This window comes from Telmatherina bonti (genome assembly GCF_933228915.1).
Source record: "Telmatherina bonti genome assembly, chromosome: 11".
NCBI classification, from domain to species: Eukaryota; Metazoa; Chordata; class Actinopteri; order Atheriniformes; family Telmatherinidae; genus Telmatherina; species Telmatherina bonti.
The window spans coordinates 3,621,225-3,633,765 of record NC_136629.1 but is presented as its reverse complement, the minus strand read 5'-3'; the positions used below and the strand labels follow the sequence as shown (position 1 = coordinate 3,633,765).

General features: G+C 51.1%; 1 protein-coding gene across 3 annotated transcripts in view; it reads right to left on the bottom strand.

Moving 5' to 3' along the window:
• The window catches only part of vps8 (VPS8 subunit of CORVET complex), a 74,274-nt gene extending 61,972 nt beyond the window's left edge, over positions 1 to 12,302 (bottom strand). For all 3 annotated transcript variants that reach the window (XR_013771508.1, XM_079249450.1, XM_079249451.1), the window contains exons 1-8: positions 12,213 to 12,302; positions 12,033 to 12,113; positions 11,639 to 11,809; positions 11,375 to 11,449; positions 8,551 to 8,586; positions 6,415 to 6,505; positions 5,743 to 5,789; positions 5,573 to 5,662 (exon numbers count right to left, since the gene is read on the bottom strand). Coding sequence is in view for 2 of the 3 variants with exons in the window: in XM_079249450.1 (XP_079105576.1) it covers positions 5,573 to 5,662; positions 5,743 to 5,789; positions 6,415 to 6,505; positions 8,551 to 8,586; positions 11,375 to 11,449; positions 11,639 to 11,809; positions 12,033 to 12,113; positions 12,213 to 12,266 (645 nt within the window). In the remaining variant the exon portion in view is untranslated. The remainder of the gene's footprint in view (positions 1 to 5,572; positions 5,663 to 5,742; positions 5,790 to 6,414; positions 6,506 to 8,550; positions 8,587 to 11,374; positions 11,450 to 11,638; positions 11,810 to 12,032; positions 12,114 to 12,212) is intronic.
• Between the last annotated feature and the right edge of the window lie 239 nt (positions 12,303 to 12,541).

Below are 12,541 nucleotides of genomic sequence, written 5' to 3'. Positions count from 1 at the left end.
TCGAGTCTGTCGTCAGGTTATCGAGTCTGTCCTCAGCTTATCGAGTCTGTCGTCAGGTTATCGAGTCTGTCCTCAGCTTATCGAGTCTGTCGTCAGCTTATCGAGTCTGTCCTCAGTTTATCGAGTCTGTCCTCAGCTTATCGAGTCTGTCCTCAGCTTAACGAGTCTGTTGTCAGGTTATCCAGTCTGTCGTCAGGTTAACGAGTCTGTCGTCAGGTTATCGAGTCTGTCGTCAGGTTATCGAGTCTGTCCTCAGCTTATCGAGTCTGTCGTCAGCTTATCGAGTCTGTCGTCAGCTTATCGAGTCTGTTGTCAGGTTATCGAGTCTGTTGTCAGGTTAACGAGTCTGTTGTCAGCTTATCCAGTCTGTTGTCAGCTTATCCAGTCTGTTGTCAGGTTATCGAGTCTGTCGTCAGGTTATCGAGTCTGTTGTCAGGTTAACGAGTCTGTCGTCAGCTTATCCAGTCTGTTGTCAGGTTAACGAGTCTGTCGTCAGCTTATCGAGTCTGTTGTCAGGTTAACGAGTCTGTCGTCAGCTTATCGAGTCTGTCGTCAGCTTATCGGGTCTGTCGTCAGCTTATCCAGTCTGTTGTCAGGTTAACGAGTCTGTCGTCAGCTTATCGAGTCTGTTGTCAGGTTAACGAGTCTGTCGTCAGCTTATCCAGTCTGTTGTCAGGTTAACGAGTCTGTCGTCAGCTTATCCAGTCTGTTGTCAGGTTAACGAGTCTGTCGTCAGCTTATCGGGTCTGTTGTCAGCTTATCGAGTCTGTCGTCAGGTTATCGAGTCTGTTGTCAGCTTATCGAGTCTGTCGTCAGCTTATCGAGTCTGTTGTCAGGTTAACGAGTCTGTCGTCAGCTTATCGAGTCTGTTGTCAGGTTAACGAGTCTGTCGTCAGCTTATCCAGTCTGTTGTCAGGTTAACGAGTTTGTCGTCAGCTTATCCAGTCTGTTGTCAGGTTAACGAGTCTGTCGTCAGCTTATCGAGTCTGTCGTCAGCTTATCCAGTCTGTTGTCAGGTTAACGAGTCTGTTGTCAGCTTATCCAGTCTGTTGTCAGGTTAACGAGTCTGTCGTCAGGTTAACGAGTCTGTCGTCAGGTTAACGAGTCTGTCGTCAGCTTATCGAGTCTGTCCTCAGCTTATCGAGTCTGTTGTCAGGTTAATGAGTCTGTCGTCAGCTTATCCAGTCTGTTGTCAGGTTAACGAGTCTGTCGTCAGCTTATCGAGTCTGTTGTCAGGTTAACGAGTCTGTCGTCAGCTTATCCAGTCTGTTGTCAGGTTAACGAGTCTGTCGTCAGCTTATCGAGTCTGTTGTCAGGTTAACGAGTCTGTCGTCAGCTTATCCAGTCTGTTGTCAGGTTAACGAGTCTGTTGTCAGCTTATCCAGTCTGTTGTCAGGTTAACGAGTCTGTCGTCAGCTTATCGAGTCTGTTGTCAGGTTAACGAGTCTGTCGTCAGCTTATCGAGTCTGTCGTCAGCTTATCGAGTCTGTTGTCAGGTTAACGAGTCTGTCGTCAGCTTATCCAGTCTGTTGTCAGGTTAACGAGTCTGTTGTCAGGTTAACGAGTCTGTCGTCAGCTTATCCAGTCTGTTGTCAGGTTATCGAGTCTGTCGTCAGGTTATCGAGTCTGTTGTCAGGTTAACGAGTCTGTTGTCAGCTTATCCAGTCTGTTGTCAGGTTAACGAGTCTGTCGTCAGCTTATCGAGTCTGTCCTCAGTTTATCGAGTCTGTCGTCAGCTTATCGAGTCTGTTGTCAGGTTAACGAGTCTGTCATCAGCTTATCCAGTCTGTTGTCAGGTTAACGAGTCTGTCGTCAGGTTAACGAGTCTGTCGTCAGGTTAACGAGTCTGTCGTCAGCTTATCGAGTCTGTCCTCAGCTTATCGAGTCTGTCAGGTTATCGAGTCTGTCGTCAGGTTATCGAGTCTGTCGTCAGCTTATCGAGTCTGTCGTCAGCTTATCGAGTCTGTCGTCAGGTTATCGAGTCTGTCGTCAGGTTAATGAGTCTGTCGTCAGCTTATCCAGTCTGTTGTCAGGTTAACGAGTCTGTCGTCAGCTTATCGAGTCTGTTGTCAGGTTAACGAGTCTGTCGTCAGCTTATTCAGTCTGTTGTCAGGTTAACGAGTCTGTCGTCAGCTTATCGAGTCTGTCGTCAGGTTATCGAGTCTGTCGTCAGCTTATCGAGTCTGTCGTCAGCTTATCGAGTCTGTCGTCAGGTTATCGAGTCTGTTGTCAGGTTAATGAGTCTGTCGTCAGCTTATCCAGTCTGTTGTCAGGTTAACGAGTCTGTCGTCAGCTTATCGAGTCTGTTGTCAGGTTAACGAGTCTGTCGTCAGCTTATCCAGTCTGTTGTCAGGTTAACGAGTCTGTCGTCAGCTTATCGAGTCTGTTGTCAGGTTAACGAGTCTGTCGTCAGCTTATCCAGTCTGTTGTCAGGTTAACGAGTCTGTTGTCAGCTTATCCAGTCTGTTGTCAGGTTAACGAGTCTGTCGTCAGCTTATCGAGTCTGTTGTCAGGTTAACGAGTCTGTCGTCAGCTTATCGAGTCTGTCGTCAGCTTATCGAGTCTGTTGTCAGGTTAACGAGTCTGTCGTCAGCTTATCCAGTCTGTTGTCAGGTTAACGAGTCTGTTGTCAGGTTAACGAGTCTGTCGTCAGCTTATCCAGTCTGTTGTCAGGTTATCGAGTCTGTCGTCAGGTTATCGAGTCTGTTGTCAGGTTAACGAGTCTGTTGTCAGCTTATCCAGTCTGTTGTCAGGTTAACGAGTCTGTCGTCAGCTTATCGAGTCTGTCCTCAGTTTATCCAGTCTGTCGTCAGCTTATCGAGTCTGTTGTCAGGTTAACGAGTCTGTCATCAGCTTATCCAGTCTGTTGTCAGGTTAACGAGTCTGTCGTCAGCTTATCGAGTCTGTCGTCAGGTTAACGAGTCTGTCGTCAGCTTATCCAGTCTGTTGTCAGGTTAACGAGTCTGTCGTCAGCTTATCGAGTCTGTTGTCAGGTTAACGAGTCTGTCGTCATCTTATCGAGTCTGTTGTCAGGTTAACGAGTCTGTCGTCAGGTTATCGAGTCTGTCGCCAGCTTATCCAGTCTGTCGTCAGCTTACGAGTCTGTCGTCAGGTTATCGAGTCTGTCGTCAGGTTAACGAGTCTGTCGTCAGGTTAACAAGTCTGTCGTCAGGTTATCGAGTCTGTCGTCAGGTTAACGAGTCTGTCGTCAGCTTATCGAGTCTGTCCTCAGCTTATCGAGTCTGTTGTCAGGTTATCGAGTCTGTCCTCAGCTTATCGAGTCTGTCGTCAGGTTAACGAGTCTGTCCTCAACTTATCGAGTCTGTCCTCAGCTTATCGAGTCTGTCGTCAGGTTATCGAGTCTGTCCTCAGCTTATCGAGTCTGTCCTCAGCTTATCGAGTCTGTCGTCAGGTTATCGAGTCTGTCCTCAGCTTATCGAGTCTGTCGTCAGGTTATCGAGTCTGTCCTCAGCTTATCGAGTCTGTCGTCAGCTTATCGAGTCTGTCCTCAGTTTATCGAGTCTGTCCTCAGCTTATCGAGTCTGTCGTCAGCTTATCGAGTCTGTCGTCAGCTTATCGAGTCTGTCGTCAGGTTATCGAGTCTGTTGTCAGGTTAATGAGTCTGTCGTCAGCTTATCCAGTCTGTTGTCAGGTTAACGAGTCTGTCGTCAGCTTATCGAGTCTGTTGTCAGGTTAACGAGTCTGTCGTCAGCTTATCCAGTCTGTTGTCAGGTTAACGAGTCTGTCGTCAGCTTATCGAGTCTGTCGTCAGGTTATCGAGTCTGTCGTCAGCTTATCGAGTCTGTCGTCAGCTTATCGAGTCTGTCGTCAGGTTATCGAGTCTGTTGTCAGGTTAATGAGTCTGTCGTCAGCTTATCCAGTCTGTTGTCAGGTTAACGAGTCTGTCATCAGCTTATCGAGTCTGTTGTCAGGTTAACGAGTCTGTCGTCAGCTTATCCAGTCTGTTGTCAGGTTAACGAGTCTGTCGTCAGCTTATCGAGTCTGTTGTCAGGTTAACGAGTCTGTCGTCAGCTTATCCAGTCTGTTGTCAGGTTAACGAGTCTGTTGTCAGCTTATCCAGTCTGTTGTCAGGTTAACGAGTCTGTCGTCAGCTTATCGAGTCTGTTGTCAGGTTAACGAGTCTGTCGTCAGCTTATCGAGTCTGTCGTCAGCTTATCGAGTCTGTTGTCAGGTTAACGAGTCTGTCGTCAGCTTATCCAGTCTGTTGTCAGGTTAACGAGTCTGTTGTCAGGTTAACGAGTCTGTCGTCAGCTTATCCAGTCTGTTGTCAGGTTATCGAGTCTGTCGTCAGGTTATCGAGTCTGTTGTCAGGTTAACGAGTCTGTTGTCAGCTTATCCAGTCTGTTGTCAGGTTAACGAGTCTGTCGTCAGCTTATCGAGTCTGTCCTCAGTTTATCGAGTCTGTCGTCAGCTTATCGAGTCTGTTGTCAGGTTAACGAGTCTGTCATCAGCTTATCCAGTCTGTTGTCAGGTTAACGAGTCTGTCGTCAGCTTATCGAGTCTGTCGTCAGGTTAACGAGTCTGTCGTCAGCTTATCCAGTCTGTTGTCAGGTTAACGAGTCTGTCGTCAGCTTATCGAGTCTGTTGTCAGGTTAACGAGTCTGTCGTCATCTTATCGAGTCTGTTGTCAGGTTAACGAGTCTGTCGTCAGGTTATCGAGTCTGTCGCCAGCTTATCCAGTCTGTCGTCAGCTTACGAGTCTGTCGTCAGGTTATCGAGTCTGTCGTCAGGTTAACGAGTCTGTCGTCAGGTTAACAAGTCTGTCGTCAGGTTATCGAGTCTGTCGTCAGGTTAACGAGTCTGTCGTCAGCTTATCGAGTCTGTCCTCAGCTTATCGAGTCTGTTGTCAGGTTATCGAGTCTGTCCTCAGCTTATCGAGTCTGTCGTCAGGTTAACGAGTCTGTCCTCAACTTATCGAGTCTGTCCTCAGCTTATCGAGTCTGTCGTCAGGTTATCGAGTCTGTCCTCAGCTTATCGAGTCTGTCCTCAGCTTATCGAGTCTGTCGTCAGGTTATCGAGTCTGTCCTCAGCTTATCGAGTCTGTCGTCAGCTTATCGAGTCTGTCGTCAGGTTATCGAGTCTGTCCTCAGCTTATCGAGTCTGTCGTCAGCTTATCGAGTCTGTCCTCAGTTTATCGAGTCTGTCCTCAGCTTATCGAGTCTGTCGTCAGCTTATCGAGTCTGTCCTCAGCTTATCGAGTCTGTCGTCAGGTTATCGAGTCTGTCCTCAGTCTATTGAGTCTGTCGTCAGCTTATCGAGTCTGTCGTCAGCTTGTCGAGTCTGTCGTCAACTTATCGAGTCTGCCGTCAGGTTAACGAGTCTGTCGTCATGTTATCAAGTGTTCACGCTGCTCTCTGCACCACAGCTCACATCACCGCTGCTGCTTTAAAAATAGCGGACGATCGTTTTGCCTCCATGTTGGAACTGATGGCGGATCATTCAGAGATACATTAAAGCCCAGTCGGCGAGCAGACGTGGAATCCTACCGGCGGTGAGCATGACGTTGTGCTACAGGCTCTCCACCCAGATGCCGAGAGGCCGGACATGTTACCTGGAAGTGCTGCTCCATCAGCTGGATCCTGCCATGTTCTGGACACTTCCTCAGAGCATAATCTGCAAACTGGAGAAGAATCTCGACCATCTGTGCAGAGACAGAGAGAGCTTCAGCTTTCAGAGCACGTCAGATGGAAACATGAACTCAGGGTACGGGTCTCCTCCTACCTTATCACTGACAACTGCTTTCCTTTTCAGTGGATCTCCATGGAGACCTGGGACAAATACAACAAACTTCCATGTGCTCCTTGTTTTAGACCAGTTATAAATGAACCATTTTAGATCATTTCTGATCCTAATCTAAATGAACGGGGGGAGATGAAGATGTCAGGACTGGTTTTAGGTTTCGCTCTGAACACAGAACCTTAAAACAAACAGCACCAGTTCCAGAGGAATATGTTCAGATCACCAACATCCAGTCTGGTCCCAGCATACAGAAGGAATCTCTGTAGGCGTGTAGATGTTACTCTAAACTGCATGTCGGAATCTTTAGAGGCTGAAGAATGTTTTAGACGTTGTTCCACATTTTCTACATTTAGGGTCAGACGGGTGAAACTGAGTCTTTCCGTCACAGAGACTCTGCCTGTTAACCAGCCAGTTAACCTGGTTAGTTGTCCAATGCTCGGTCAATACCCAGACATGCACTGACCTGTTAACCAGCCAGTTAACCTGGTTAGTTGTCCAATGCTCGGTCAATACCCAGACATGCACTGACCTGTTAACCAGCCAGTTAACCTGGTTAGTTGTCCAATGCTCGGTCAATACCCAGACATGCACTGACCTGGGTAAGTGTGTGTGTGTGTGTGTGTGTGTGTGTGTGTGTGTGTGTGAGATACACACCAACCACAGCCTTGGCAGTTGCTTCATGGAAAGACCAGGACAGACAGAGCGCCTCAACAAACTGCTCCTGCTTCACCAGGCTGTCGATTCGCTGAGGACGACAGGAAGAGACAGGAAGCTGCTTCAGACTCCTCCCCCTCAGCCATTCACGCTGCTTCAGACTCCTCCCCCTCAGCCATTCACGCTGCTTCAGACTCCTCCCCCTCAGCCATTCACGCTGCTTCAGACTCCTCCCCCTCAGCCATTCACGCTGCTTCAGACTCCTCCCCTTCAGCCATTCACGCTGCTTCAGACTCCTCCCCCTCAGCCATTCACGCTGCTTCAGACTCCTCCCCCTCAGCCATTCACGCTGCTTCAGACTCCTCCCCCTCAGCCATTCACGCTGCTTCATTAGTTTCCATCCCCACCTCCCTCCATCATCCCCACCTCCCTTTATCATCCCCACCTCCCTCCACCATCCCCACCTCCCTCCATCATACCCACCTCCCTCCACCATCCCCACCTCCCTCCACCATCCCCACCTCCCTCCACCATCCCCACCTCCCTCCATCATACCCACCTCCCTCCACCATCCCCACCTCCCTCCACCATCCCCACCTCCCTCCACCATCCCCACCTCCCTCCATCATCCCCACCTCCCTCCACCATCCCCACCTCCCTCCACCATCCCCACCTCCCTCCACCATCCCCACCTCCCTCCATCATCCCCACCTCCCTCCATCATACCCACCTCCCTCCACCATCCCCACCTCCCTCCACCATCCCCACCTCCCTCCACCATCCCCACCTCCCTCCATCATCCCCACCTCCCTCCACCATCCCCACCTCCCTCCATCATACCCACCTCCCTCCACCATCCCCACCTCCCTCCACCATCCCCACCTCCCTCCACCATCCCCACCTCCCTCCATCATCCCCACCTCCCTCCACCATCCCCACCTCCCTCCACCATCCCCACCTCCCTCCACCATCCCCACCTCCCTCCATCATACCCACCTCCCTCCATCATACCCACCTCCCTCCATCATACCCACCTCCCTCCACCATCCCCACCTCCCTCCACCATCCCCACCTCCCTCCATCATCCCCACCTCCCTCCACCATCCCCACCTCCCTCCACCATCCCCACCTCCCTCCACCATCCCCACCTCCCTCCACCATCCCCACCTCCCTCCATCATACCCACCTCCCTCCATCATACCCACCTCCCTCCATCATACCCACCTCCCTCCATCATACCCACCTCCCTCCATCATACCCACCTCCCTCCATCATACCCACCTCCCTCCACCATCCCCACCTCCCTCCATCATACCCACCTCCCTCCATCATACCCACCTCCCTCCATCATACCCACCTCCCTCCATCATACCCACCTCCCTCCACCATCCCCACCTCCCTCCATCATACCCACCTCCCTCCATCATACCCACCTCCCTCCATCATACCCACTTCCCTCCATCATACCCACCTCCCTCCATCATACCCACCTCCCTCCACCATCCCCACCTCCCTCCATCATACCCACCTCCCTCCACCATCCCCACCTCCCTCCACCATCCCCACCTCCCTCCATCATCCCCACCTCCCTCCACCATCCCCACCTCCCTCCACCATCCCCACCTCCCTCCACCATCCCCACCTCCCTCCACCATCCCCACCTCCCTCCATCATACCCACCTCCCTCCATCATACCCACCTCCCTCCATCATACCCACCTCCCTCCACCATCCCCACCTCCCTCCATCATACCCACCTCCCTCCACCATCCCCACCTCCCTCCATCATACCCACCTCCCTCCATCATACCCACCTCCCTCCATCATACCCACTTCCCTCCATCATACCCACCTCCCTCCATCATACCCACCTCCCTCCACCATCCCCACCTCCCTCCATCATACCCACCTCCCTCCATCATACCCACCTCCCTCCATCATACCCACTTCCCTCCATCATACCCACCTCCCTCCATCATACCCACCTCCCTCCATCATACCCACCTCCCTCCATCATACCCACTTCCCTCCATCATACCCACTTCCCTCCATCATACCCACCTCCCTCCATCATACCCACTTCCCTCCATCATACCCACTTCCCTCCATCATACCCACCTCCCTCCATCATACCCACCTCCTTCCAGTTCCTCAGAGTCAAAACATGAGCTGACTGCAGAATAAAAAAAAATAAAAAAAATACTGAAGAACAAAGTTTCCAAAACATTTCCAATATTTTCAGTAATTCACTTTTAATCTGACTTAAAACTCCAGTAAATAATATATCACAGTTTTACTTCACTTAGTTTCTTTTAATATACTTCAAGTTTTAATTGTACAATATTACCAATAAGTTACTGTTTATTATAGCTGTAAATACTACAGCACATTTTATATTATGTTATGTAATAATTATGATAATACAGTTTACCACAATAAACCATGTTTTGTTATATTACTGTACATTATACATTACATGGTACATTGCTGAACTATACTACATTATACTGTTTATAACTATCACATCCGCTCCCTGAGCCGCCACCTTATCGTGGTGGAGGGGTTTGTGCGTCCCGAAGATCCTAGCAGCTATGTTGTTGGGGCTTTATGCCCCTGGTAGGGTCACCCATCGCAAACAGGTGTCTAGGGGAGGGACCAGACTATCGCCTCAGCGACCCGCATGATGATGACGACCACTAGCAGAAATGTTCCCTTGCCCGGACGCGGGTTACCGGGACCCCCCTCTGGAACCAGGTCTGGGGGTGGGGCAAGAGCGAGCGTCTGGTGGCCGGGCCTTTACCCATGGGGCCCGGTCGGGCTCAGCCCAAAAGGGTTACATGGTGAGAGGCGCCGAGCAGGTGTGGGCATTCTCATCAGCCCCCAGCTTGGTGCCTGCACGTTGGGGTTTACCCCGGTGGATGAAAGGGTAGTTTCCCTCCGCCTCCGGGTGGGGGGACGGGTCCTGACTGTTGTCTGTGCTTATGCACCGAACAGCAGTTCAGAGTACCCACCCTTTCTGGAGTCCTTGGAGGGAGTGCTGGAGGGTGCTCCTTCTGGGGACTCCATTGTTCTGCTGGGGGACTTCAATGCTCACGTGGGCAATGACAGTGAGACCTGGAGGGGAGTGATTGGGAGGCATGGTCCCCCCCCCTCTGAACCCAAATGGTGTTTTGTTATTGGACTTCTGTGCTCGTCATGGATTGTCCATAACGAACACCATGTTCCAACATAAGAGTGTCCATATGTACACCTGGCATCAGGATTCCCTGGGCCGCAGTTCGATGATGGATTTTGTAGTCGTATCGTCGGACCTGCGGCCACATGCCTTGGACACTCTGGTGAAGAGGGGGGCGGAGCTGTCAACTGATCACCACCTGGTGGTGAGTTGGCTCAGATGGTGGGGGAGGAAGCCGGTCAGATCTGGCAGGCCCAAACGTGTTGTGAGGGTCTTCTGGGAACGTCTGGCTGAGTCCCCCGTCAGAGCGAGCTTCAACTCCCACCTTCAGCAGAGCTTCAACCATGTCCCGAGTGAGGCGGGGGACATTGAGTCTGAATGGGCTGTGTTCCGTGCCTCTATTGCTGAGGCGGCCAGCCGGAGCTGTGGCTGTAAGGTCGTTGGTGCCTGTCGTGGCGGTAATCCCAGGACTCGTTGGTGGACACCAACAGTGAGGGATGCTGTCAAGCTGAAGAAGGAGTCCTATCGGGCCTTCTTGGCCTGTGGGACTCTGGAGGCAGCTGATGGGTACCGACAGGCTAAGCAGCATGTGGCTTCGGCTGTTGCCGAGGCAAAAACTCGGGCATGGGAGGAGTTCGGCGAGGCCATGGAGAAAGACTTCCGGACGGCTTCGAGGAGATTCTGGTCCACCATCCGGCGGCTCAGGAGGGGGAAACAGTTCTCCATCAATACTGTGTACAGTGGAGGTGGGGAGCTGCTGACCTCAACTCGGGACGTTGTGGGTCGGTGGAGGGAATACTTCGAAGACCTCTTCAATCCTACCAACACGTCTTCCCATGAGGGAGCAGAGCTGGTGGACTCAGGGGTGGACTCTCCTATCTCTGGGGCTGAAGTCGCTGAGGTGGTCAAAAAGCTCCTTGGCGGCAAGGCCCCGGGGGTGGATGAGATCCGCCCGGAGTTCCTTAAGGCTCTGGATGCTATGGGGCTGTCCTGGCTGACACGCCTCTGCAGCATTGCGTGGACATCGGGGACAGTACCGCTGGACTGGCAGACTGGAGCGAGCAGCAAACGCGGCGGAAAAGAGAGGAGGAAAGGCGGAGCTTTCCTTCCAGTCAGCCTGAATGATGGCGGTGCAGTAGAGATACGGCATGATTTTATATAATAAATAAAGCTCGAGGTAGTTGTCGTAGGGCAGTAATAGTCAGTGTTAATGCAACAAGAGCCGCACTCAGCAGAGAGCTGCCACTCCCCCCTCCAAACAAAGCGTTGCTAGGCAACGTATCCTGCTACGTTGCCAAATCAATAACATTCAGCTTTTTAGCAAGGAATGGTTTTCCTAAATATTACACGGAGTAACGGCGTCTCAGCCCCGTGTCTGGGTTCACCACAGGAATCCTCCAGGAGCTGCAAGCTGATCGCTCTGATTGGTTGACGCCCCGCGTTGAGCGGCCAAAGTTCAGATTTTCCATCTCTGGCTTTTGATGCACGTTCCGTGCGGAACGCACGTCGAGCTTATGAAACTTCTTAAATTTTCAGCGCGTTCCGCGTGGAACGCTGACGCTCAAAACACGACGTGAGAAAGCTCGCTGCCCCCTTGCCGCGCCTCCACATAGACTTTCCATGGAAACCTGCCGCTCTGGACGCTCAAAACGCGTTTGGTCTGAACACACCGTCTGTCTGCAAGGCTGCTATCTGGGTTTTATTCTTCCTGTCCTGACCACAATACTGCGATTCTGAAAACTTATACTGTGTGGCAGAAGTAGGACATCAGTAGAAAAGTACTTACCTTCGTGCCCAAACACACTATCTGTCCTGCGTAGCTCGACACCGACTGGTAGCAGGCCTTTTCTCCCACTAGGGCCTAAAGCTCACAAACAGACGTGCAGTCAGTCCAGAGAGCAGAAACACACCTGATGCTGCTCCTCTAAACCATCAGCTCTAAGAACTGTTGAAATCAGCAATTCTTAAGCTGACTGATCATTATCAGGTCATCCTTACAAAGATCATTATTCGATTAAAGACCATTTGTCTTAACACCACTGTCCCTCACCAGAGCCTGGGACACATTCCCGCCAGTCGCCAGGGATTTGAAATGCCGGCTGTTATAGACCAGCTGCACTTGTTCAAGGTCCAGAGTCTCCAAAACCTCCTGAGTGGGTCGGTCCACAACCTGCAGCTTCTCCTGGCTGTCCACCAGAACCAGCGTACGACTGTTAATCCACTGTGGAGACACAGACAGGTGCTCTATCAGAGAAGCTACTGGTACAATGCTCCAGGTGAACTCAGTCACACATGTATGTGGTGATCTCACGTTTCACCAAGATTCTACACAGTCCTTGTCTAGGACCTTTAGTCATTCCAGACGACATGCAGGAAACTGGCCTGGTGATGAACTGCATGAAGAGGTGCTGGAACCTGCTCAGTAAATCAAGTCACGTACTTACATTCAGACTAATGATGTCACAGGTGAGGTGAAGCTGTCTCTGTTTGATGACATGGATGGTGCCAATCTCCTCCTTCTTCACCTGGATCCATTGAAAGACAGCAAACAGAACTTTACATTCTGCAAACAGAGAAACTGGCACACATTTAAAAAGTAAATGAAGACAGAGCTGAGATAATACCAGGAGAAAGTGGACTGTATCTCCTTTACAGAAGGCCAGGATGGGATTGACCATCTTCTGAACTGGAACAAACTGCCAGGCCAGCTGAGGTACAGTAGACGGGTCCGACTGGGGACAGAGGACCAATCATGTCAGAGATGAACGGAACTGACACTGAAAACGTTGTCACTGCTTTGAAACCTTTACTACACACTGCACTGTTGCAAACTCTGATCAATAACTGGATGTTGTGGGAAAAGTGTCTCTCTGGGACAATATGAGACCAATGTCCATCCTCAGAAGGTAAAATATTCACAGAATGATGGACAGACACACTTTATTCATCCTTA